Genomic DNA, 27,584 nt, shown 5'->3' on the forward strand with positions numbered 1-27,584 from the left:
AGAACAAAGTGTGTGATGGTGTAAAGTCAGATGAAACAAATGTGCTAAAACCAGACATTTAGAAAATAAATGCATTGCATAACCAGAAAATACTTGATTTAAATAGTTTTGAATATTATGCTTCCAATAATCTTGAAGCTACTCATTGGACCCGGTGAGAGCTTATCTTTGGCATTTGAAAACTTCTTATTTTTGCTGGATCTGGTCTGAGAATAGGAAGGGACACAGGGCGACACCCTAAATATGGCTTAATGATCTAAAGTTCTTTATAAGCAGGGAGATTAATTCTAAAATCTGAGAATTTTATATGGGAATAGAATCCTAATATAATTTTCAAAGGAGAAACACTTCCTAGAAAAAGATCATGTTGACTCATTCATTATCTGTATATTTCACCATATAAAGACTCACTCTTACAGGCTCCATATTAGGAAGAGGATTAGAACTGTCACCTAATATGTCCATTAAACTATTTTAATTCATGATTCATAGGTTTCACCCATTCCATGACTTCAATTATCTATAAGATGCTTTCAGGAAAATAGCTTACAGTGATATAAAAAAAGACTAAACTGAAATTCTGAAGACCTGGGTTCTCTCTTCTGTTCAGTTCATTTAGTCTTTTGTGTGCTTTATTGACAATGATGTTGTCTCACGGAAATGTGATAATGATTTTCTATTTGTGAAGAGCTACGGATTCAAGGTATTTTGATCTTTTTAAGCAGATAATTTTAGGCTGAAATAATACAGCTTGTCTTTTGTTAGGCTTTATTACCCAGGGAAAGGTTCACTCCCACGAATCTTCCCTGGCTTAGGAACAAGGGTCTCTGCTTATGCAACCTGCATGATCTTTTTCTGGCTGCTGGATCACAGGTGCTTTGCCATTCTCAGTCAGTTTGCAAATAAAATGCATCTTGAACTTGTTTACCTTTAAACAAATGAATAAATGGGAAGCTGCTTGGAGTTAGAGAACACCTAACCAGCTCTCAGGAGGTATGAGTCCATAGTTCCTGCTTGCAGGACACAAAGGCCCTGCAGAGGACAGCTGACAATAAAACGATTTATAACATTTTATATATAGATGATATTCCTACAACCTCAGAATTTGGAAGGCTGAGGCAGGAAGACTTTGATTGCAAGGCAGCTTGGGCTACCAAAAATGTTCCAGGCCAGCATGGACTACACAGTGACTCTTGTCTCAAAAAAACAAAAGATGTAAAAGCCATACTGGCTTCCCCCTATCTTTTTAATGGGGGCATATTTATTGCTATCTGAGTTACACCCACAAGGAGAAATTATGTGTGGGCTTAAGAGTAAGAGTAATATGATTAAACACATGCATGACCCATGATCACTGAGACTGTTAAAATCCAGTTGTGGAAGAGCTGTTCTCCATCATTTCTAGAAGGCAGCAGAGAAAACAGCCCATATGCCCTTCTTACCTAATAGTTTGATTTTTTCCTTGAGGTCATGTAACAGATGAATCTAATGAGAGACTGGGTACAATTCATGACTAAGAAGGGGAACATGTGGAACTTGACTAACGCTGGCTACCAATTATGAGCTCACTGGACTCAGCCTCACTGCCAAGACTAAGAGGCTGGGAAGTCTCAGGAACTGTGAGCAGGATGTGACACAACAGAAAAGGAGAATGGCAAGGCTGGGGACGGACGGACACACACACACACACACACACACACACACACACACACACACACACCTGCAAAGAGCAGGAAGGTTGGGCAGTGCAGCAGGGGAGCCCACTTCCTGTTCAACCTGGTTAGTCATGGCAGATGATCAGATAAGAGAACGGCAAGAACTTCCAGCCCGGGGAAGAGCCATCCCTGAGGTGGCTGGGAGAAGTCATTTCAGGGATACAGCTCAAGAAGAGAGAGGTTTGAGAGAAAGAGCGGCCAGTGATTAGGTGCAGGTGTTTTTGTTGAGGGAGAGAGGGTGACTCACTAAAAGGCAGGAGTCTGTGTGTACATTTCCTGTTCCTGTTTTCTAAACCAACACCCTAGGGGACCTTGAGCTGCTCTGGGGCAGGGAAGCGCTTTCTATTGCCCTCCTTGTAACTGCGATAGTCTCATCCCATGCAGACCAGCTGAATGCACAAAAGACCCAGCTTGCGGGGCCTGCTGTAGATGGCGTCCATATGGGGGGCAGAGACATGTGCCTTGAGAAGTTCATAGTTAAAAAAAAAAAAAAATACATCACATACATTCATTTCCTCTCAAGTTGAGGGCTCCTGTTTTTAGCATATCAAATCTTCAGAAAGTAAAAAGGATGGACTGAAATCATTTCTTACCTTATTTTAACAGGCCAAGAAAGGTACTTTTTAGAGAAGCAATTTTTCTAGCCAGTCATGAAGAAATCTTATTTTCTTATGTCCTTGTTTATTACTATAAATGAGCAAGCTCTCTTTAACATTTACTCTTTATTGTGTTGTATGAAGTACCTAAGTAATGCAAAATTTACTGTACTAAAATACCCATATTTCCAAAATAACATTACACGGCGTAGCCCCCAGTCTCTGTAGAAGTATTATGAGTAACCTGCGCCTTTTTACTTAACAACGCACTGTTGACTGCTGTTGGAAGGATGGTAACAGATGAGGAAGAAAGAAAACAAAAAGCTAAGTATGAATACATCTTCCCAAACACACATAGCCATAGTTTACAATGGAACCGCTACAGAAACAAGTAAATGACATTTGATGTTACCTATAAAATGTAGACTCTGCAATAAAAAGCCAAAGGCACATAAAAATATATTTTAACTTTAAAAATAACTTAGTTACAATAATACCTTGTGTCTTACCAACATGGAGCTGACAGTCAAAAGTTTGCAATATAGATACAGTATAATATATGAGAGATACGTAAGAACTACACAGAAACCCCCAAAACCCATTAAAGTTGCTCAAATGTGAAAACACAGAAAAGTTTTAACACTGGCGAACTCGTGAGCCCAAACCATTGAATGTACAAAAGAGTCTAGAAAAAAGGCTTGGGTGTTAAACACATTTCGACTTTCCCATGCTCAGAAAAATGTCAGAGTGCTGCCAGGTTCCTTGCAGGACTCAGCCAGCCCCTCCCGGCCAGCGCCAACCCCGCCGGGCTGGACTTCTTAGCGTCTGCAAACAAGAAAGCTTGAGCTGAACAGCAGCAGGGCCTGCTGAAAATGGGCTCGGACTCACTTTCTCTTTCTGCCAGGACAGGATTTTTGTTGTTATTTTTTTCTAAATGACTTTTGCAAACAGTTAAAAAAATATTTTTATAGGAATAGGAATATTATTTTAGAAAATGCAACACAAGATTGCAAAAAACAGCCAGGGAAGCTCTTTCTTTCAACTGCAGTTACTTTTTTTCCTTTCTTTCTTTTGGTACCTTTTGCCCCAAAGCAGAAAGAGCATCCTGTTACTTATTTTTATCCATGACATTCAGCACCTCATCCAAAAGTGAAGGCCCCAGATCAAGCTGCAGGGAGAGGAGAGAACCGGTCAGGTCGGAGAGGGACTCCTCGGACGTAGTCTTTCCCTTCCTGAGCTCGCACGGGGCAGGATGGTCAAACATGTCCTCGGCTGGCCAGTCAGTGTACTGTTCAGACAAGCTGGAGGAGTGGCTGTCCCTCCCCTGGCTGGAGTGCGAGGCCGAGCCACTGGAGCCCCACGAGGTGTCACCCTGGTGGATGGTCCCATTTCCCAACAGGCTGCTTTTCTCCTGAGCTTTTTCCTCTATGACAGGCTCGCAGCTGAGCCTGGGCAGCTTTGGCGGCCCAAAGGACTCCTGTTTGGAATTAAATGTCACTGGTGACAGTAAGGGCAACATGAGCGCTTGGGAACCTCCAATGGTAGGGAGGGAGATGGCGTTTTTGAGCACTGGGGAGGGTGTTTCAATGAACATGGAGTCTGAGGTGCTATTGGCGCGAAAGAACTCGTTATGCCCAGGAAACTGGCCCAAGCAAGCTTTCTCCTGGTTTCCAGGCAGTAACTCATAGTTCCCCTGGAGGAAGGATATATCTCCAAAGACGTCATGCTGGCCCTCTTTGCCGATGTGAATGGTGTGGCGAAAGTCCCCAAGGGGCGGACTAATCATATCAGGAGACAAAATGTCCCTCAGTTTAAATTTCTTTCCTTTTTTGTTGTTAGCAGCTTTCAGATAGATTGGGGTCTTGGCTGGCATTTTGAAATTTTGGAATGTCTTTCTTTGCAAAAAGAGGAAAAGGGCCACTTTCTTCACGGATGTTATATGTTTCTGAAAATCTTTTTTGGCAGGAACTCTCACATCATTTTTTTTCAAGTAGCTTGAAAAGCGGCTCTGAAAGGGGATGGGGTCCAAGAGCCCTCAGGGAGCTTCCCGTACACCTGCTTACATCATTCAGTTCCTTCCACAACGAGGAGAAACCTGGAGAAGAGAGCAAAGCAGGTTATAATCTGCTGGTGTCCGGGTCTGCTCTGGCCTGCCTTTTCAGGAAAGCTTGAACATCGCGACCGGGTCACTTCCCACCTACACCCAACTTTTGTTTCCCTCCACTAAACAAAATAAAATTTTTATCTTAATAAGGATTCAGCAATTTTTGTTTTAATTCAGGAGAAAACACAATAAAAGGGGAGAGGACTTAAAATCCCTCACCCTATGTAATCTTAAAAATATGGCCATGAAAAAAAAAAAAAATATGGCCATGGAGACAATTTTCTGAACATGTCTAAGATTTCAGCCCTTTTGTTACAGTTCAGATCTAAAATGTACCACCAAAGTCTCACGTATTCAGAGTGGGCATCTGGAGTGGGACAGGCTTGTGGGGTGCTGTCTTCATCAGACGAGTCCACTGAGGAGTTCACTGAGTCTGCTGGAGCCAGGGCTGGTGCTGGGGTGTGAACTAGCTCAGCGCTCCTGCCCCGGCTCCAGTCCTCCCTCTCTCATCAGCTGTCCTAACCAGGCCACTTCCGCCCCAAGCCAGCCAACCACGACCTGAAGCCTCTGAAACCATGAGCCAGAAGGAACTCCTGTAAACTGCTGATGCTGGATATTTCACTCCAGTGGTGGCAAGTGGCTCACACAGCTAGGAAGTGCTGTCAGCATATGACCTCCAGGACTTGTTTTGAAATAGTTGTTCTTTTGATATGTATACTACCAAGACTTCTGGTATTTTGTTTTTGAGTTCTTCACATAATTAAGATGTGGACAGTAAGTCCCTCACTTACGAACATGCAAGTTGTGAACTTTCACAGGTTTACAGTCTAAGACTCACTCTGTAAAGTACAAAAAGATCCAGCTTATGAAGGTTCTCGCCGAATGGGACTCATTTCTAAGTTGAGAACTTACTGTAATCCTATAAGGAAAGGGGATGAAAATACCATTTACTAAGTGACAGTGACTATATTAGAGAAGCACCCAGCAACATACTAGAATGAAATTCTAGGATTCTAGAACAAAATCTTGGAGTTCAATTTCTATGGAGATTAGAAGTCAAGGAAAGCAAGCAAGCAAGCAAGCAAGCAAGCAAGCAAGCAAGCAAGCCTGCCTCAGTAACATATAGCTGGAAAACAAAAGATCCAGAGTTGGAATGAAGCTGTACTGGTGGAGAGTACCAGGCAGCCAAAGATTTTACCACCTGGAGGTACTATGATCTGGAAGGAAAGCAACAAAATTGCCTCACTGAACAAAACAAAACACTGTAATCATACAAAATAAATTGGGCTTTCACTTGGGAATATTCTGAAACTTGTATCCTCTTCCTAGAGTAGGCACAATCCTAAAGGGACCCCACAACTGGCCTTTTGCCTTTGTAAGTAGAACCTGTGACTTGTTTCTATGCAAAAGAGTATGGCAAAGACATACACCATTCACAGCCTATGAGACAGATCTGTCTTGCTGGCTTTAAAGAGCAAGTTGCCATGCTGTGGGAGGGCCTAGGGAGAATTCTGCCTATGGTGACAAGGTGGTGGTGGATCTTTCCTCAGTTGAGCCTTTCATGAGACACAGCCTTGGCCTATACCTCAATCACAGACTAGTGAGAACCTGGATCCAAGCCCTACCCAGATTCCTAAGCTACAGAAACCATTAGATAAGCAAAGGATGTTGTAAGAGATTAAGTTCATTGTCCTTTGCTAAGAGCACAGAATGTTAGCACATCCTTCCTTCATGGACTGACAGGATTACACATGAAGGGCCAGAAGAACACCTCAGGAATGTCAGGCCTTTATTGCCCCCTCACCTCTGGGAAATAATCTTCCAACTGCTCATTTGTACCTGCTGAGACAGAAAATCTAAAATCTTTCCCATCTTTGCTGTAACCTTTCCAACAAGTCTCCTCCCCCTTGCCTCACAGCCTGCCAGCAAATATGCCAAAGTTGGGTTAGAAAGTGGCTTCAAGAAAGCCCCGTGTGCTCTGTGGCAGCTGGAGGCCATCTGCATCTGCCCCATATTTCTTCCCTTTCAGCAAGAGTTTTAAACTCATCTAATAGTGGCAGGTGACAAGAACTGTGCTCTACCACCACTAACTCTGGGAAGCAGGCTGCCCAGTGGGCATAGGTGTGCTGTCCAGCAACCAGCACTGAAAAGGTCCAGGATGACAGCTCTGGGGACAGGGAGGAGATCCAGGAGCAGGAGCTTTGTTCCTGCTCAAAGTAGACTGACTGTGGAGCTGCCAACCATACCCACCTCCACCAAGAACAAGTTCGGGAACAACTTCCCCACCTGGGACAGGGAGGAGGAGGGAGAGGAGAGGGATACCACTCTCCGAGGGTGCTTGGAAGACTGGATGGTCCTCAGGCTTCCTGGCCAGGCCCTTGTGGTCAGCCCCTGCCTGGCACGGGCATGAGCACTGTAGGCCTCTAGCCATGGTTTGCTTGGCCTGGAGAAAGCTGGGCTTCCGTCAGTGGTCAGTGGGTGTATGAAGTAGCCAGAAATCAGGAGAAAGGTTAAGGAAAGAGCTGATGCAGGGGATGGTAAGCTGTAGACAGTAAGATTTTGTTTTTTTTTTTTTTTTTTTTTTTTTCTTGGTGGAACCAGGGATTGAACTCAGGTCCTTGCACTTGCCAGGCAAGTGCTTATTCCACTGAGCCATCTCCCTGGCCCTCCTTTTTTTTTTTTTTTTCTACAAGTGTTTACATAGTACAATATTTTACTGCCTGACAGGGATCTAGGTTTCTACAATTTTAGAAATAATAAATTTACCCTGAACTTCTACTCTGTATGAGTTCTAAGAGTTTCTTAGTGCACTGGAAGTTTAAAAAAAATGCAATGTTGGGTCAGCGTGTCAGGTTTACAACATTGGCCAGTTGGTTATCTGCCCTCTCTGACCATCCCTCTATCTCATCTGCAGCTATCTGCCCTCCTCCAGCTTAGGACAACCTTGCCTGCCCCAGCAGAGGCGATGTGCTATGCTCCACTTCCCCTGTCATCGCGCTCACATCTTCCTCCCCTTCCTGAATCCACGGGCTCTCAGCTTATCAGCCAGTAGCTGTCTATGGAGCTCTGATCAGCATTCTTCTTTTTCTTTCCTAGCTGACTGTTCTTTTAACAGCATCTCTGCCCTCAGTTATGCTGAAACACCATGGGATAGTTCCCTCACCGGTCACACAGTGGCCAGGCCAGAAAGGACTGGCGCCTCTCCTGTCTATCCTCAGTACCCTCACACCATAGTCAGTGTTGCTGGTGGCTTCTCCCGCTCAGGGACACTGCTCCAACTTTTGACATGAATTCACTTACTCACAAGAACCTGGGAGGTTGCTGCTGCTGCTGCTAACTCACTAATATCACAGTGTGTTAAGCAGATGCTGCTGAGGCACCATGCCGCGCCATCCCGCCAGGGCGCATGCGCTGAGCACTACCTATGCCAGGAGGCTGCGCGCTGGAGTCTAGGCCAGTCAATGAGTGCACTCCCCAGGATTCAGTCAACTTCAGAATTACAAAGAATGCATTTGAAGGCCCACTACAGATGCAAGCACATGACAATGTGCCAGTTGATGAGGACAGGGGACCAGTCCTCAGTATACTGACCAAAGCATGGAACACTGACAATGTCTATCAAAAATGTTAAGTCGTGCACACTTTGATGCCAGATTTCACTAACAGGGAGACTATATGCAAGGGTATTCATATGACCAGTTTATAACAGCCAAGGGTTGGAAATGACCTAATTATCCACCTACAGAGGTCTGGTTAAATAAATTAAAGCCCATCCCTACAGAGGAATATTATTACATCTAAAAAAGGATAATGCTTTTAATAGCATGATACAGAAAGAGCCCAAAGATGTGCAGCTCCAAAGGAAAAAAAGGAGAGGTACAAAAGCACACTGCCACATTTGTATTGCCATGTGTCAAAATATTTCAGGAGACATACACAAGAAATGTGCAATGTTGACTGCCCTCAGCAGAAGTGGGTGGAAGAGGGACAAAGGCAAAAGAAGAAAAAACTTCCATGATATATTCTTCCATAATTTTGGGTTTTCATGTCAGGGGAACACACTGGCCATTTAGAAAAATGAAAAATTTATCAGGCCCTGATACATATCCCTTTTTTAAAGAGTCAATGTTATGTACAGCACATAGGCCGGCAGAGCCCATGGAAGGTGAGCTACAGATCCTACATCAACATTTTTATAGGAGGGGTTCAAGGGCAAAGTGAGGCTAGATAAAGGCCTCAAAGAGGGCTGAGCTTCATCTCATCTGAGCTTGGCAAAGGGACAGGTAGGTAACTTCTTCCCACAGTCTTGTGTCAAAGGGTGGCACTGGTTTCTTATTTTATAGAATGGGAAACACCTCCCACCAGAGATGTTCTTAGTCTGAAGAGAAATGAGAAAAGGCAGAGGTAAGAGAGAATGGGATCTGGAGGAATGGAGAGATGGCAGAGCACATGGCTGAGGGAATACAGGCAGGTGGAGTCACCCAGGCGTGGGACCTTGGCATGTAGGGGAGCTAGGGACAGCATTTTATGGTGCAATCGTCCTAAATGCCCTGACATGAAATCCCAGCCTTCCTTATCATGGTAAGAAAAGAAGATGGCCTAGGACACTGCTGGTGGCTGACAAACATGTCAATAAACAGGGAAATCAATGAATTAGAGCTGTAGAACAGGGGCTGAGGACACGCAGGGAGAAGAGGGACCTGCCCGTAGGAGGAAAAGCGCCAACCAGAAGGTTTTCTGGACTAGAAGTTAATCAATTAGAATGGGAAAGGGAATTCCCCTCTGTGCTCTACAAGCCAGGGAAGAGAATTCCTAATGTTTGTGTGTAAGGAAAAAGCCCGCCATCCTGACTCTTGAGCACCAAGTACTGACAGTGCTGGCCACTCACACAGGCCACCCTTGCTCCTTTCATGCAAGCAAGGACTCCTTTCCCAAACTGCACTTTATTTTTCCCCATTTCCAGTTTCCTTTAGCTGCCATTCCTCCACTCCTACTATTGTCCTTGAATCTTAGAAGACAGACTAACTCTGATGCATAGTCCTGTCTCAACAAACCTTCTCTTGATCCTGCAATGTGAATGCTCTAAGACTACTAATCCCTTTCTCCTAGCTTGTGGATGGTGGTTTGCTTCTCCTTTCCCTCTTAAATGACATCTGAGATAATACTCATCTGGGAAACTGTATTCCTTTGAAAACAAACACTGTGATTCCTGGGCACTTGCAGGAAAAGTTCACCAACAAAAGAGGTCAGTGCCCAGACCGGCTGCTTACTCCCACTCTCAGGGTGAGCGTGTCCACCAGATGCGGGTCACACAGTCAGCTGTGGCTGGACACGCTTCCACATGCAGGTACCTGAGAGACATACAAGGTGTCAAGACACAAAACAAGGGACCTCCAAGGAGGTTAGCACCATGTTTTTGGTAGGGAGAGCAGAACTGAGCTGTCAGGCCTGCACTATGCCAGGCAGTTCTCATTACTTACTCACTACTTGTGACTGCCCTATGCACAAATGACAGGGCTAACAGCAGAAATTACCATAGCAATAACAATGGTATTTAAAAAAAAACAATTGGTCTTTTGTTTCATCTCTTTATCATCCTTTTGGCAAACAAAACACTGCTGATAATACCAAAACAGAGCAACAGCCAGGAGGTAGGGAAAGCAAGGCATAATTTTTTTAATTACATTGAAAAATCAGTTCCTGAATTACTGAGTTGACTGTACTGGCAAGTCATAGGGCTCTGAAAAGAACAAAGAGGTTGGGATTTTTTTAAAAATTCCATTTATTTTAAGAAAAGAATGTTTGGTTTGTCTGTTAATTGTTTTAGATCAATTGTTGGTGGAGCAAAATGATAGAAAAATGTTATGCATCCTGAAAAATAGGTTGCAATGTTAATTTAAAACAAACGTGTAAAAACGAGTTGGTGGGGGCAGGGGTGCTACTTCCCAAGGGACTTGCGTGCTTTTCTCTTCTTGCAGGAAGTGAGCCTACGTGCCACTTCCCTCTTCTGGCTTGCCTGTCACATCCTTCAAGGACATTCCAGATTTCTGATTTCATTTTCCTTTGCCTCAGCAGTGTCTGCACACCCATCTCCCCAGCATCCATCCAGGGCACCACCATCTGAGTCCCAAGTGAAAATATCAAGCTATTCTTCTTTCCTATCTAAGCCAACAGTCCTGGAAGACTGATGACCTGACCAAGCACCCTGCACCACTTCTCCGCTGGTAACCACCTCTGGTGTAACTCAGTCTTCTGCCAACCAGAGGAAGGTAAGCATTTCACTGGGTTCAGTGTCCAGAAAGCCATACTAGACTCCGGGTTCCACACTGTAGAAGGGCTGAGCTACCCCAGGGGAGGGTAGCGAGGCTTTAGGACACTGCACGTAACAGCCAGAAGGAAACCACCAGCGAGGGGAAATTGTCTTCCTCGGGATCTGAAGACTTCATTTCACTCTGGGAGATTCCAAGGCTACTAAGCAGAAACTACAAGGAAACAGATTTTTGGCTCCTCCAAAGAGGAGCCTAGATTTCTTGAAAGATGAATGGGTTGCAGGACGTGGAGGAAGCAGGAGCTCAGTGGGATGAGGACCTCAAGAAATACGGGTGAGGGACAAGTTAGCAGGTGCTTCCAGAATGGGGTGAGAGAGGATGGTGTGAACCCTCCAATGGGAGGACTGTCTCTGCTAATTTCCTTATGATCTCATGCCACATCCCCATATAAACACATCCACAGGCTTTCCTTTGAAAAAGGTTTTCTGTTCAAACACAAGTATAGTCTTGCTAATCCAAAGACAACCAGCAACCCTCAATATCAGAAACCCTAACGTATTACTGCAACGTGGGCACTCATGCCAGTCCTTTCACAAGCCTGCAGGAGGGCTTCTTCAGATCAAAGAATTTAAAAATTCAAGGAGAACAAAAATATGGTGGTAGCATTTCAACACTGAACTTAAGCGGAAATCTAAGACAGTAATCAATGTAACCAGAGATGGTCCAGGCAACAGGGCATACTTTTCATATTTCTAGCATGTTCCTCTCCACTCATTTGAGAAGATAAGATGCCTTTTCTATTTTTAGATTCTTACCCTCTTCCCAAAGCATCCAAACTGAAAACAACTAAATGCTGTGAGACTGCAAAACACCATTAGCCAACCACATGGCTGCTGAGGTGTCTCACACAAGCCTTTGCCAGGCTGAGCAGCTCGTATCATATGGACCCACTCAGAAAGTAGGATATAGCGTGCCTTCAATTATTTAGAAATGGACTTGTCGTTTATGATTCAGCTACAGCTTGTATTTACTTTCCTTTTATGGCCCTGGTCATATAGGGACCCACAAATGCCATATGGGAGACGTGTTACTAATTTGCCTACACTCCTCCTATTTATAGGACTTAATTGTACTCTTTCAAAGATCTTTTACAAACCAAATTGGGTGACAGCATGTCTACATCATAAAGTACTGCCACTTTTGAGGAGAGGCCGTTTGGCCCTTTTTCCTATAAAAGTGAGCTATTAAAGAGGACTCATGGGCACTGGTCCCTGGCGCCTATAACAAGGCAGGCGGAGAGCAGGTTCTTCCTTGCCTTGCTCATGGTGTAGGACTGGTTGTACATGGCTGACTCAGGGCTGGTCAGAAATGCCTGGTGGGCAGCTGCTCTTGTTTGATGGACAGGAATCCAACAAGGTCCTGCTAAGAGCCGCTCCCACCACGCATCCCCACCTCGTGTAGCAGCAATGCTGTGAGGACTTCATCAGGACAGGCAGAGACACTGGCCTTGCCGTCTTCAGCAACACTCAGCCAGGCTCTCATTCCAAACCCTGCTTGACATATGCATGCTAGTGAATTTAGGAATACACCCTCTCAGCTAGCCTGAAAGCAGGGCTTTATCTTTTGTCTCCACTAACACTTAGCATACTGTAAACTTCCAGTTGGAAAGTGTTAAAAATCCAGAAACCCATAACCAGGTAGATCGTCCACAAGAGATAGCTCGATTTGCTTGAAGGGGAAAAGCCCCTAGTGAAACTCCACAGAGGCTAGACTGTAGAAAGTGGCAAACCTACAACTCCTAATTTCCTAAGGAATCTACACACTAAAGAGTCAGGCTGCCACTGGAGTAGTCTGTGTTGGCCGGGCAAGTACTGCCTCACGTAATCCCCAGAACATACTTCTTAGGAAACAGCTTCAAATTAACCCCATGGCTCTCGGCTCAGTCAGAATGTGCAAGAGCTAGAGTTTCGGACACAGCTGCACTCCTCACCACAGCTGAGGCACCAGCCAAGACAATTGGACTGAAGCTCACCAGCCTGGAGAGAAAGTGATGCACCGAGACGCAACAGCAGCAAGAGGCCAAGGTGCTCACGGGACTTTTTCAGAAACCAAAATGAGGAAAGAGTGTCCCAGATACTCCTCCAGCTCTACCTTATTACGAGTACTTTTGCTACTGGCAAAAAGAACCTCAAAAGGAATCTGACTTTGTGGCAAAGGTGAAAAGATTAAAGTGGTGAAGTCATAAAAGCCCTGGGCCTGTAAAGAAAAAAAAAAAAAAAACAAATCCTGTTCTTAGAGAACACAGTCAAATGCTCTCAATTCTTTTCCCAGAGGAACCATGTATGTGACTACACAACTGCAGGACTTTCACAGGGACAATGGCTTCCTTCCCTTGCCATTCACACTTCACGTCGCTCCTCACTTTCTGAAGCTGAGAACCCTGTTCCTGGCACGCAGCATCCTCCTCCCCTCTGACCATCATAACATCCTCCCAGACCTGCTCTCAGTCACTTCCTTCCTGGAGGAATTCTTCTCTAACTCACCTCACGTAATCCAGCCTCATTATTGCCTCCCTTGGAGTCTTTCTTAGGGTTTCTATTATGTGATTTGTTATTTTCCTGTGTCCTGGTTTGGTGGACATCTAGTATCTCTAGGTAGGAGGTAAATTCAAAAAGAAAGTGTTAAAAATGAGCAACTACTGAAAAAGATATTTTATGCTATTTCACTTAGCCTTCCTTTGGACTGTGATTGAAGAAAGCTCTAATTTTATTTTAAAAGCTCTTTTAATTTTTCCGAGGCCCAACTCTGAGGTTAAGGGTCTAAACTATTATGGATAAGCCAAATCCAAATGCTTGTAAATACAGTTTTATTGGAACAAGTAAGTATACATTTAGTGACAAATTTTCTACAGCTTAGTGGTTTTCAAAGGAGTTGATTTTGCTCATTTCTCAGGTGACATGTGGCAATGTGGGAAGACATTTTTAATGCTCATGACTGGGGTTGGAGATAGAGTGTTACTAGTGGCATCTGGTGCATAGGGAGAGGGCAGGAATACTACCATTGATGAATAAGCAGGATAGTCCTCAAAATAAAGAATGATTTGGCCTCAGATCTTAAGAGTTGAGGTTGAGAAACCCAGTGTAGCTGCTTTGGCCCTAAAAAGTCAGCATAGTTGGGGACAGAGACCAGATGTGGCCCTCAAAGTCTTAACCAACCCTTTATAGATAAAGGTGTGACTCTTTACCTTGGATGTTGGCGTTTCTATGAGGCTAAATGCTGCTGTCCATCTCCCATCCCTCATCACTGTCTTTGCATCACGTTCCTTATACAGATTCAATACCCATCTCTGAATATGATTTCCAATACTTCAGTCCCATGTGCCTACTGAAGTCTAGACCAGGGCTGCTGAAAAGAGGTCCATGAACCAGGGCCAGTGCATGGCAAGAAATTGTAAATAAGCTCTTAAGAAACTTTTTGACAATGCTATAAGAATCAAATATGCAATGGATATATTTTTAATAAATTCTGGAGTTGTAGATTGTTCAACTTGTACTGGAGTTACATGTGGTGAAAGCTGCAGATTTTACTGTATTTCTTCACTACACAATGGACTGGAAATCAAATAAACTAAGACGAAAAAAATAGTGGCCCTCCTCAGATAGTTTGAGAAGTATCAGACACGTCTCCTGTGTCTCACACTTCCCCATTTTGCCTCTCTCAGATATGCTAGCCTTCTTTCCTATCTGCCCTAGGGATATGCCTTGTGGTAAATGGCCAAAGTCATCCAAATCCAAATCTAAACCTAGTTGTCTTCCCAGCTCCTCTTCCTGTCTCATTCTTCCAGTCAAATGTTCCTTGATTATCTCCTCAGCTCAGACTCTGGTGTCCCTTCCCCCACTTCACTACCTCCGCCTTCCTTCTGGTCCTCACCATCTCTGCTGCACTAGGACATGTGCTTCCCCACCTCTCTGCGTCTCCCCTCCACATTATCCTGCAAACTACAGCAGAGCTGGTGATCTAGAATCTAGTGTAATCTTACCAGGTTCTGACTGAAACCCTTTGGGGATGGGGCATAAGGCAGTGTGTGACTGCACTGGCAACCAGGAATGCCCATTCTGCAGCCAGACTTCCTGCTAGTTGCCAAGGCCTCTTGAGCTCTCCAGTAAGCTGTGCACACCTCACACCTACCACCAATCGCACTGTCCTGTAACTACTGCTTACTCAAAATCTTCCCCACCAGGCCACTGTCTGGGAATGAGACAAAGGTAGGGGCTAAACAAACATCTGTGGAATGAAGGAACAAATAAGAAAGCTTACAAGAGGCTTCAGGGACTTCCTCACCAACCCTGCCTGTTTTGCTAAAAATGCAAGGTGAGTTTTTCTGTAACTCTTACCAGGGAAAAACATCATTTAACAAAAAACCTGTGGCCTCTGTTCTTATGGAAAGGCTTTCTCTTATTTTTCCATCTGCAAGACATTTTAACCTTCCCATATTCCTCAGGGCAATAATTCAACAGTGTATCAGTGCAAACCAGAATAATTCTACAAGATCTTAGAGATCTCTGGAAGTAAGGGAATATTTGCGGGCATGCTGTTGAAAAGCAAAATGACTTCTACTTGTGAGTGAAATGTACAAATACTGTTTTAAGAGAATTAAGACTAAAGGAAAATCTGACAACATGGTCCCTACATAACTCAGATCATCTGGCTGTATCTAAGTCACACCCAAAGGATGAGGCTACACAGGGACAATGAGCCCACCACGGGTTGGGGGAAGCTTGGCTTATGTGCCCTAAAGTGGATTAGGAAATCTCAAGACAATAAAATGGACACTGGGCAAAAAAAGAGAGAAGCCTACGGTAAGGCAACAATCATAGAACTTTATGCTTTACGTTGACTCCAGATTTCCAGGGCTTGAAGAGTAAATACCAGCCCAAGGTTCTTCAAGTATTATCTTCACATCATCAAACTATTTTCCAAAACCTCTGAAAACCTACAGTAGTTTAAACATACACACAGGCAAATGGCTTGATTTTCAAAAAAAGGAAGCAGAGAGAACTACTTGATGATTATCACATCTACCTTTAGTAAAAACTGTGGTTTGAGACTGGAGGAAACACATATTCAGTGGTACTGGTTAGAAATTCACCCAGCACCTCACGTAGTTCACTTCTTTTCTGGGAGTTGCTAGATGGTAGATTACACACCAAAAGCTGATTTTAGCAAAGCACAGAAGAATCTTATTGACAGGCTGAGTGACTTGAAAGACTCAGTAGGTGTCCTTCTGCATGTACAGCAAGGGACCACAGGGAGCTTTGTGCCAGTGACAAACGTGAGCCCAGGATTTAGGTAGAGGCAGGATAAAGCCCAGAGAAATAAACTGGGTAACTGAGAAGTCCTGCATTTGTTCATTTATATAATCACAAGCACATAACGAGGCAGGATGTGGTTGACAGTTATAAAAACAGACCTGGGCATTTTAGTTTACCACAGATTATCATGAGCTTGGTGTGAGGTGGCAGCTGAAAGGGCTAGAGCCTCTGGGGTTCCCTGCACAGTGCCTACCAGCACAAGCCCTGCCCACATCCTGCTTGCTGGAATCTGGGGATCCCTCTTACAAGAGGCTCTGAAACTGGTGCCCACCGGAGCACAGCAGTGAGTGGCAAAGCTGGAGCCACGGCAGGTGGAACTGATGGTATAGGAAAGAAAGACAAAAGAAGAACATATTGTCACTTCCTTTAAATACATGATAAGCTGTGAGGTGACAACTTTAGGTTTGCACCTGCAGGATCCCAAGGAAAGAACCAGGTGTCCAATTAAGATGCAGGAGGAGTGCCGGGTACAGTGGTGCACACCTACAACCCAGCACTGGGGTCCTGAAGCAGGAGGCTAACAAGGATGAGCTTATCCCGGGGAATTTAAGACTTAATGGACCCTTTCCCCAAATACAGACTAAGAGGGCTGGTGATGTTGCTTGGCATAAAGCTGTGGATTCAATCCCCATTACCAGAGGGGAGGAGAGGGGAGGGGAGGGGAGAGGAGGGGAGGGAAGAAAAAGGAAGGGAGGTGTATGCAGGGAGTTCAGGTGGGACTTGATGGGGAAGAAGTATACAATGGCTTGAGTTACAGTTAAACTGTAGATGCAAAACCATCCAATAAGTTTTGCAGCTGAGTCCAAGATGGTAGCTGGGCTCCAGAGGTGAGGGACAGAAGCAAAGAGCAATTGAGCATTTGAACCCTGGGACATCAATCCCCTTTTCCACGCTTGGCTTTAAAGGAAGAGCCTCTGGTATGCACATGCCAGCTATACATGCAGAGGTGATAATTACAGATTCACTCATGCTCAAGACTTGTATATGACATTAGAGAAGGTATTTTAGGATAGTGGTTCTTCATGCAGTGTTCAGTGTCTTTTGGATCCAGCCCTCAGGGACCAAGCTCAGCACTTCTTAAAGAATGGCAAAGTTACAGAAAACTGAGAAAGGTAGGGCTCACCTCTCCTTTATTTTATTATTATTATTATTATTATTATTATTATTATTATTTTTGCTTTGCTTTTTCCTTTTTTTTTTTTTTCAACACATAATACACTGCATATATTCTTCTTAGTGGTTAATTGCTGTACAAGATGCGGACTTGTGATCCTATTTACAAACTCCATTAGAACAAATCTTTCTATTCATTAACAGAATGTAGCAATATATCTATCCCAACCACTTTGAATACACAGATACAAAATGGACATTCATCTGTATACCCCATTTTTTCTAAGTTCCGTTATTGAATATTATAGGTGTGTAAACTCAGCAAAATATTCTAAAAGAGTCCTGTAGCCCATAATAGCATTGGGTCTTATATTTAACTGGCAATGTCAGAAATTCTTGACCTGAGTCCCCCACAGCTCAACTTAACAGCATGGCTTTATTTCCTATATTTCATCTTCATACTTTTCTACTGGATGGTTAAGACCAAGGTAAAGCAGGACCTATGCAACAAGAGTTGTAGCTTTTTGGTCTGAGAAGGTCAGTGAAATGCCCTCAGGATTTGTCCTGAGATCCTGTACCTCAGATTGTAGAACCTTTATCAGTGCAGCCATGTGGATGAGTCACGGCCAATGCTTGGCCAATCACCTCTCCTTTAACCAAAGAATATTATCTGCTAATATAATTGGCTATTTTCTTTTCTTACCTCAAAAAAAAAAAAAAATGTTTAAAAGAACAAAGAACCATGATCCTGTCACTGACACTCTTGGGGGGTTGATTTTATCATGTCAAAGGGGGAGATAAGGTCTTTTCTAGTTGTGAAATTTTAGGATTCTGTGTTTCTAGATTTTTGCAGAAATATATAGCTTCTCGGGAGTTTCAATAAAAAAGTAAGCTATTTAATAAAAGTAAGACCTTCCTAGGTATCAAAATACTTTTTCCTAGCATATATAAACTTCATCACCCCTTCTCATCCTTCTTGATAGCAAATTAAGGATAAACTAGTGCTAGAGCTTCCTCTAGGTGCCTCAGCTTTCTCCTCTCTAAAGTGGAGAGAGCAACAGGGCCTCCACTCAGGAGCAGACAACCAAGTGTCTGGCAACGGCCTGGCGTGAGAAGAGCCCAAATCAACGGGAAGGGCAGATATCCTAGCCACGACTCTGAGCGCCCAGAACTGCAGGAGGCATAAGAGGGCTGCAAGCTCACTGCGGGACTGTCTTCCACTCTTATTTCTTTTAAGACTGTGGGATGAGGCCACTGAAGGGATAGTTACAGTACAGCATGAAAAGCTCCCAAGTCCTGGTTCCAGCAGTCTAATTCCCCATCTGACAAGAATTCTCCATTAAACTTGACATACAGCCATCCCTGGGGTCCCACTCTGGCTGGGGAATCATCATCTTTCCCCAGGTGAGCCCACAGCATAAAGGGCCCCTTCAGGAGGAATCTAGAACAGAACCCACCAGCATTGATGTTCGCTCAACTTAGCTTACAGGCAGACTCAATCCTACACTGGAAGACATTTCATTCTCAAATCAGCTGAGATCAAGAACAGCATTTCCAGTTTGGTGTCAGGACATGCATTTAGGGCGCCACGAGACTCCAACTGGCTCCCCCAGTGGGATGTGGCTTCCACATACCTCCAGCTAGTCCTGAGCAGCTTACGCACACATTCATGCAACAGCAAACATCCGCTGAGGGCCTACGAATTCCCAGATACTATTTTAGGAATTGAGTTCACAGTAATGACACACTCACTGTAGAGAGACAAATGAGAAATAGTTACATCCCATATAGATGGCTCATATGGTCGTTGCTGGCAAGTGGTTTAAGCCAGTACTAGGAAATACAACGATCCTATACTCTAGGTGGACACCTGAGTACCACACCATGCCCAGGGCACAGCAGGTGTTGGTGGGTATTGCCACTGCTCAGCTGTGAAGACTCTCAGGAAGTTCTGGGGCCGGCTCACTGACTTCCACAGTACTCATGAATGACCATTACTGCCTGAACCAGAAGCCTGCGAGTGCTGCCCACGAACATGAATGTTGTAGGAAGAAATAATTTTACCACAACAAGACAACTTAGGTAAGAGATGATGACTTCTGACTTGACAACTAGGAGAAGTTGGTGCTATAGCAAGAATCAGTCCTGTGGCCAGGACTAAACTTTTATATTAAGGCCAACTGTAAGAAGAATGCCAATATAAAGTAGTCCTTCAGGTAGTTTAATTAGGCAGCCACATGAGGCAATAAATGATCACTGCAAACGTAATACGTGCCATGATAGGAAAAGACATGAGATATGTGGGAATTCCTCAGAACAGAAGAGCAGAATTAGAGCAACAGGAGCTTGGAGAACACTGAGCTGTCCTCCTCCCCTACTTCTTCCAAAAGGAGAAAGATTTGCCTTGTGACCAGCTGGTCTTCCAAAAGCAGAGAGCCTCATCTCCTGCTGGGGTAAAATCAATGTTTTAACTCTGTGCTGACCCTAGACTAAAAAGTTTTCAAAAATAAATAAATAAAAAGGGTTAAGAAGTCAAACACATTCCAAAATGGCAAAACCACATTTCACCAAAAATGCCTTTGCTTATTTTAAAAATGTGTGTAGCCTAAATGGTGCATTTGAACAGGACAGGTCTGTCTCAACTAAACACATGACAGCGATCTATCACTGACATGATGTGTCTGCAAATATGACCTTCAACTTGTCACCAGAACATGACAGATTCCCCAACGCGTAAGCTGTCTAAATAGAGGCCTGCCTTTGAAGTTCCCTGCCTTCCAGCCTGCTCAGACTGCCCTGCCACAGACACTGGTCTGGTTTCCAAGCTACGGTTTCATGATATTATTAGTATGATTGCTAAACTAATAGGTACCATGGAGCCAGCTCATTGGATTTAGACCTGGAGACTATCTGAGATCATCCAACAGCAAATGCCTCACATTAGAGATGAGAAAAAGACTCTGAAATACCCAAGTCACACCATTTGGCTCAGAGCTAAAACTATGTTTTCTAATCTCTAATCTTTCATATCTTTAGATTTTGCCCAGTTAATTGTATCAAAATTAACCACATTATCAAAATGCTGGCCGTGGCTAGTGTGCTCCTCCAGCTCTGTTCCTGCATCGCCTGTCGTTCTCTCACCAGTTCACAGCGTCCTGCCGTTCTCTGGGGCACACTACAGTATGTGGCTTCTGTCTGTGCTAGAAGTTTCTCAGAATGTTTTCTGTCAGACCAGTCCTGCAGCTGCTCTGTGGGCAAAATGATCTGAGAAGCCCTGGACAATAACTCTCTGTAGACGTTCACTGTGCACACTGCACACTAAACTGCTCGACAAAATCCCACAGAAAGAGACCTTCATCAAACTGGTTCTGCACACACCCTCTTCTGCGGCTATTCAAGTCTCCATGTACACTTTAGACGGCTGCTTATTAGCTGACCGCAGGTATGTGCCTACTGGCACACAGTTTATCAAAGAGCTGAAGACTGGAAGACTAATCCTAACCTCAAACAAGCAAATAACTTGCCAATCACTGAAAATCCTTTTTAAATTTTAAATTTGAGATTCTAGAATTCTACGAATTCATGATGTAGGCAAGCTACAAGAACCAAGTAAACATCAGTTTGGAACCCAGCGGCTTTCATACAATTCATTTAGCTACTTAGAAACAGTGATCTTTTTAATATCAATGTCATGCTTTATGTAATAAAACTGCACAGTTAAATTTTTAAAACTACTTTCCCACCAGAGATCCCATCAAATTCTATTATCATGTGACTCTGGTGAGACTTGGCATTGAAGTATATCAAGGCCAAAGAAGGAATTTCTTAAAAAGACACTCACCTGACTACAGCTGCAGCACTGCTTGGCCAATACTTACAGCTTATGAGATGTTGTTTTGTTTGGTAGCTGTAAGGAGACGGGCATGAAAAGAGATGCTTCCAAACAAGTCAGATAGCTCCAGGGCTATTACCCTTGGTTCTGAGGCAGTCTCAGTTATTTGTCCCTTCCAGCAGTCTGGGCAGCCTCAGTTAATCACAAACCCAGAGCAACAAAGACAAGGGATGCCTGGCAGGTTGTGCACTAGGTTTTCAAGGCCTCCTTGCTCTTTAATTTGTAAGAAGCTTATCTGGCAGCATCTTGGGCATGTGCAGAATTGGTACTGCCCCTCTCTGCCAGGACTGAGCCCAGATCTGTTCTGCCCAGTCTGCCTTTCCCCAAGCTGTGAAATGCAACCAAACATGCATCAAGCACCGAGAGTGCCAGAGACTAAGGGCCAGGCCTTGAGAACGTTGGTGGCTGAACACTAGAGTCCAATTCTGAAGCAAAGATACAGCTCCTACACTGAGCCCTACTTCATCCTCAGCTGCCGACATTCCTCATCCTTGGCTGTGGTGTGGTTTCCTTGTCCATTCCAGAGTCCCACATTGTCACCCAGTAAATCTCACTTATGGTAAAAACTATTTACACCATGTTAACCCTAGCCATTTCATGCTGGGTTTGCTATAGAACACCTTTGTGGAATATACAGGACCAAAGCATCACTAATAATAAAATAATCCACACTGCGTTCCTTAAGGCTGGCAATTACTGTCTGTCTTAATTATTTTTCTCTCATTGCTGGGACAAAATACCTGACAGCCAAAATTAAGGAAGGGAAGGTTTACTCAGCTCATAGTTAGTGGAGGTTTCAGTCCATACTTGGCTGGCTCCAAGGCAGAGTTGCGCTTGGCAGATGGTGGCAATTCATGGTGGTGGAAAACAGCAAAACAGCCAGAGCAAAAAGGCAGGAGCAGAGAGCAAGACTCTCTCCCTTCCTTATACTGTTTTCAGGCTACCTGCCCCAGGCTGGGTATAGCACACCCACAATCCTCACGGTGGATCCTGAATTAATCACAGTTTGGAATCCCACCCCAGTGACTATGTGAGGCTAGGGGGAACAACTAGACACAAACCATAACACTGTCATCTTCCTTGGGTGGTAATACTGTGAGATGTAGAGTAATACAACTGAGTCCCTTGCCAGAGGCCAAAAACTGCAACAATAATGAGCTTTAACAGTTTCTCTGCCTCTCCTTCCTGGTTGTTGGGATGTAATTCTCAGTTCAACTCAAAGAGACCCCGTTCAAACCCTGACTTTGCCACTAATTGAGCTGTGTGATGCTGGCCATGTTACTGAACTGAGCTGATCCTGCTTCCTCATTTGGAAAAGAAGCATTCTACCACTTCCTCAAAGAATAGCTATGAGTGTAAAGCACCTGGCATGAGTGTTAAGTGCCTAGTAAGACAACACAAGCAACAAAGACATCAACCTTGTATTGTGCCAGGCACAGTGTTGTTTAACTCCTTTAGTCTTCATAGGCTAGTGTCATCATTTTTGCAAATGTTAAACTGAGATATACAGGTGAGGTAATCTTCCAAATCACACAAGTCACACATAGGCACAAGTAGCCTATGTGTCCAAGCAGTCCAGCCTAGAGGCATAGTATTCAAGGGTTCTTTCCTACCCTCTTAACCCAAACAGCTGCTGGCTTCCATGTGGACTCAGTCACGCATGCACACACACATACAGTGTTCTTCAAATGCCTATACACGTTTAGGCATGTTTTTTATTGTCTAACTTTGGCCGAGTTATGTAACTGGTCTGTCCTCTACGTCTACACCTATAAAACATGGATATTAACAATTGTTCCTCTTTCATGGAATGACTACACGAAATAAACAAACTGGATAAAGGGCTGAGAAGAGTGCTTGGCACTTAGGATGAACTTCATGCAGGATGTATGGGGTGGGGATGTAGCTCATTGGTAATACTTTTCTGGCATGTGCCAGAACCTGGGTTCAAATCCTTATCAAATAAACAAAAGGAAAACATCAAAAGTAATAAGCAACATGTTGTATTAGAGTTCTTTTTTTCCTCTTGGTACCAGGAATTGAACTCAGGACTTTGCATTTGCCAGACCAAGCACTATGCCACTGAGCTATGGCTCCAGTTCCAGAAGAATTCTTGGGCTCCAATGCTTGGCGGATATTTTGTAGCTGACTGGATCTACTAGTTTCAAATGGTTATACTTGCTCTCAGGCAAACATACATTTGAAAATAGGTTTTAATTTCTTAATCAATTAAAAAAAAAAAAAAGACAGACCCACAGGATTCTGGTTAGAAAGAAACTAGGCCAGGCCTCTATAGAAGCAAGAAGCTACATAACACACGGGAAAGAAATCAGAGCAGTCTTCCTGGAGGCTTTCTAGGCTGTGAACTGTAATCCACCCACTGGATAAATGCTATGGCTAATGGGCAAAGAGCTTGTGAAAGTTTTATGGCTTGGTAACAATCTTTGGTTATATAGGTTAAAGTGGCTTTCTACCCAATACTGTTGAAAGCCAGGAATTTTATAAGTGAAAAAGGGCAGCTTTTGTGAACATGTTGAACATAAAACAAAACACCACATTAAAGGAAAAGCTGGAGAGCAGACAGGGCCAGCCAGCTCAAGGGAGCCCTTCTGCAATCATTGTTATGGCTTTGTATTTATGTATCTTGTACCACATTTAAATTTGCAATAAAAGGGAAAAAAAATCCAACACTTATTACTCTAGCTGCCTTTCTATGTCCCATTGAGATATAAAGCAGAATCTCAGCGCACAGAGGAAGCAAAGAAAGAGCTCATCTTGCTTCATGTCTGTAGGGGCTGCCACAGCCCTTGTACCATGTTCAAATCATGGAATTCATAATGTAAATCTCTAGCAGATGACACCACTGGAAAACAGAAACTGCCATAGATCCAGCAACATTTCTACATTTCTCCTCTAAACTCCTTATCTATGAGCCCGGGGCACTAGCAGTTCTGTTTTATGCAATGAGTTTGGCCTACTGGGAAACATGTTCTTTGGAAGACTTGATGAAAGACTTTCAACCACAGAATACAGAAATGGCCTTTACCATTTATTTCACATGTGACAGTGCTAAATACTTCACAACCGGACACTCTGAGTGCTTTATTCTGTAAGGGGTTTGTGTCACACACATACCAACATAGCTCATTCTTAATCACCAATAAAAGCCCATATAAATCATGGATTGCTTCCAAAAAATGGCTTTCTAGAACTGTCCAGAAAAGAGGAAACATGTCCTAGTTGCTAGATGAAAGGTCTTTTATAAGTTGGACCATTATAGGAGTCTTTTAAATCAACTTGAGCAAAAAAATAAATGAAAATATAAATCAACTTAGGTATACCCATGGGACACCCTCCCTACTTCCTGGTGTGCCCTTTTTTCTTCCTATGATACTAAGGGGACATGCCTGGCTGGCTTCGCTATTTAAGCAGGGACATCTGCTGCCATCTTAATTTTTCTTCTCTCTAGGCAGCATCCCTAAGAAACTCTAGGATGTTGTAAAGACTATAAGCTGGGGGATGGGGAAGGAATCTTTGTCTCCCTAACACATTTGTCAGTTCCCTCCCCAGAGCCCCCTACCCGCAGCACACTTGAGCAGCCCACTCCCCCACAACGCACCCGGGCTGGAAAGATTCATGTTGCAATACTCTCCTGACATTCCTCTTCCCGCCCTCGTTTTAATTCACTCACTTTTTTTAAAAAAGCAAAATGTAATTACTTGACTGTCAGCCTGGGCTGCACTCTAGGGCTTTTACTCCTTTCAACACAGCTGTGCTCCCGGCTTTGATGCTGCTGTCCACGCAGCTTGTCCCTGCCCCAGCCCAGCTTTCCGTAATGTAACATTCAAGTGCCTATTTATTTTTAAACTGACCTCCTCTAGACTGTACAGTATAAAGGAGGTCCTGCCAAAAAAATATGCTATTCTATTTATAAGATGAAACACATGCCTCCCAGAGGCGAGAGGGGGATGGAGTATAATAATTCATAAAAAATGACTAGCCAGATCGGTTCATCCTGACAGGTCTCATACTGGTCGATGTCAAGGCACTTAGTTTTAAGGAGAAAGGGGTGGTGGTGGTGCAAACGCTTCAGCTGTTCGGAAACCACAATTAAAAAAAATTTTTTTCAACTGCCAGATCTGCAGGTTAAGAGTCTCGGCTACAACGCCGCCCTCTACACGGGCGCGAGACCGCGAAGGGCACTGCCACCGATCTGCACCGCGCGCGTCCCTGGTGCAAAGCCACAAGAAAAGGGGCGCGGTGGCCAAGCGCGGCTGGTCCTCGGATGGAAGAATGCGCTGGCCGAGACGCCCCGTCAACGGGCGCGGAGGGGGCCGCGCGGCCGCAGCCCCACCCCGGGGAGTCGGGGCACAAACGGTGTAGCTCAGCCTGACCCCTCCGCCGCTCCACCCCGGAGGGTCCCCTGGACTCCCGCTGAGAAGGCGGTGCCTTCGCCGCCCCCTCCCCGCAGGGCTGCAAGCCCACACGAGCGACCGCGGCCCGGGCAGACACTCACAGGTAGAGGCGCAGAGCCCTGGGCCGGCTCCGACTCCTTCGCTGCCCGCCGAGGATCCGGACGCTGCCCCGGGCCGGACTCCCGCAGTCCCTGCCGGAGCGCGCAGACGTAGCGAGCCGGCTGCCGCGACGCCTGCTTAGAGTATTACCCGCTCGGTGGCGACGCGAAGGATCCCCAGGCCGGGATCTGGGGCTCTGGGTTCCTGCCCAGGCTCCACCGACGCGATGCGGGCCGCGACTGGGGAGAAAGGTGCTAGCGAGACTGAGCGCGCGGCGAGCGGACGTTAGCCCCGAACCTGCGGAGGGCGGGGCGGGGCGGTGGGCGGGGCCTCCGAGGGGCGTGGCCCGGCGGTGGGGCGGGGCGGGGCGAGGCGCGGGCGGCCCGGGCTCTCCCGCCGGGAACCTGTTCCTGGCCAAGCAGCCGGAGCTCGCGCGACCTTGCCTCCCGCGGGGTCAGCTGGCCCTCGGACCACAGTGCGCGCCTGCTGTCCCCTCCCCTGTCCCTAGGGGGTGTGGCTTTCCTCGGAGAAGCCTCCCTCGGCTCCCTCGGCACAAAGAAAGGCAGCGGGGCGCTCGGTTTCGAGAACGCCCGGGGGCGCGCTCGCCGGGGCCCTGCCGCAGACAATAGCGCTCCGCACGCACCCCAGAGCCGGAGCGGGTCCTCGCGTCCCCGCCGGGCCCTCGCGCCGACCTGGCACGCACGGCCACCGGCCTGGAGCGCAGAGCTGGGGTCCCCCGCCAGCCTCCAGCGCGCCCCCTCCAGTTGGCGCCAAAACGCGGAGAGCGGACCCGGCGCCCTGAAGACGCGGAGCTGCGGGCGGGGACCGTGGGCTCGCAGACGGCGCTGCGACAGGTTCTTCCCGTCCGGAAGGAGGCGTCTCCTCCCCTCCGGTCTGGTGGAGAATTTACCTCGAGCGGGGCGAGCGCGTGGCGGCTGCCCCGACGCAGCGGGGGCGCTCCGGGCGCGGCAGCCGCGGGGAGGTGACCTTCCCCGGGCGGCGACACCTGCGCCTGCCGATCATCCCGGCCGCCTCCGCGCACGCCCTGAGCCCGAGAATTATTATTAATTTTTGAATCGGCCTCCCTTTCGTCCCCCGCGATTCGTCCGCCCTGAGAAGGAACAGGAGACCGGAAAGGGCGTCGTTTTCCTGCTTCGAGGCCCCAGCCCGCACGGTGGCCTGGGCGAGGCCTGGCCTGCCCCGGGCTCGGGTTACGCAGAAACCAGGAGCCTTGGCTTCCAGAGCGGTGTCAGCGTCAGGTCGCCGACGTGATGTCCGCATATGGGTCAGAGTCTTCACGGGGTGGATGCTAAGCCAGCGCCTAGAGCATGGCCTTTCTGAAGGTGAAGTGGAGAAGGAAACAGACACGACTGCCCTGGAAAACTAAATATTGGGTGGAGTAAGTGCCTAAAAGAAAATAATAGTTGGCAGGTCAAATAGCCACGAGGTCGAAAGTCAAATACAAAACTCTGCTGAAGTGATGTTAGAAATTTGCCAAGCAAAAAAGCCCAGAAAAAGAGACACGCATTGTTTCCTTCCAGCAAAGGACAGCTGCTGAGAAGTTTCTTTTGGCAGATACCTGGGTTCTACTCCAGATGTTAAAGAGTTACTTGAGGTTCATATTTCAAAATACACATTCCATTTGGCAGTAATGTATATCCTTTATATATGGATTTATTGAAAAAATCAGATGTTACTGCCTATTTAGATAAAGGTATTTTTATAAAATATTTATGCATGGCTTTCATTACAGATGGTATGTTAAAAAGGACAAATATATATGTGTATATATATATATATATATAGTGTCACATAAAAATTCCTTTTACACACAGACATTGTTTACACATGTCCTATGAGTAAGTTTTTTCATTTGCTCTATTGTTGGCTGCTGTTGAAACCACCTTATTGTAACATAATTAAATAAGTTATTTTACATTTTGTGCAAGCCGAGGGTGGCAGGTTGATTGCAAGCTGCACTTTTATTTTACAACACTACTTCCCCTCTT

General features: G+C 45.4%; 1 protein-coding gene across 3 annotated transcripts; it reads right to left on the minus strand.

Moving 5' to 3' along the window:
* Positions 1–1,965: 1,965 nt before the first annotated feature.
* On the minus strand, positions 1,966–27,324 carry Cdc42ep3 (CDC42 effector protein 3). Of its 3 annotated transcripts, none has more exons than XM_023711276.1 (2): positions 26,486–27,324; positions 1,966–4,406 (listed from the first exon to the last, which is right to left on the minus strand). In XM_023711276.1, the coding sequence occupies exon 2, from the start codon at positions 4,182–4,184 to the stop codon at positions 3,420–3,422; it is 765 nt and encodes a 254-aa protein (XP_023567044.1). In that variant the 5' UTR covers positions 4,185–4,406; positions 26,486–27,324; the 3' UTR covers positions 1,966–3,419. The 3 variants fall into 3 exon arrangements, with proteins under 3 accessions (XP_023567044.1, XP_004627676.1, XP_023567046.1); XM_004627619.2 differs by lacking the exon at positions 26,486–27,324 and adding an exon at positions 25,578–25,869; XM_023711278.1 differs by lacking the exon at positions 26,486–27,324 and adding an exon at positions 21,011–21,226.
* Between the last annotated feature and the right edge of the window lie 260 nt (positions 27,325–27,584).

Source organism: Octodon degus, unplaced genomic scaffold (assembly GCF_000260255.1).
Source record: "Octodon degus isolate 3935 unplaced genomic scaffold, OctDeg1.0 scaffold00020, whole genome shotgun sequence".
Taxonomy (NCBI): domain Eukaryota; kingdom Metazoa; phylum Chordata; class Mammalia; order Rodentia; family Octodontidae; genus Octodon; species Octodon degus.

Excerpts from the sequence above, each read along its gene's own strand:
- Cdc42ep3 (XM_023711276.1), bottom strand. The coding sequence starts at position 4,184 with ATGCCAGCCAAGACCCCAATCTATCTGAAAGCTGCTAACAACAAAAAA.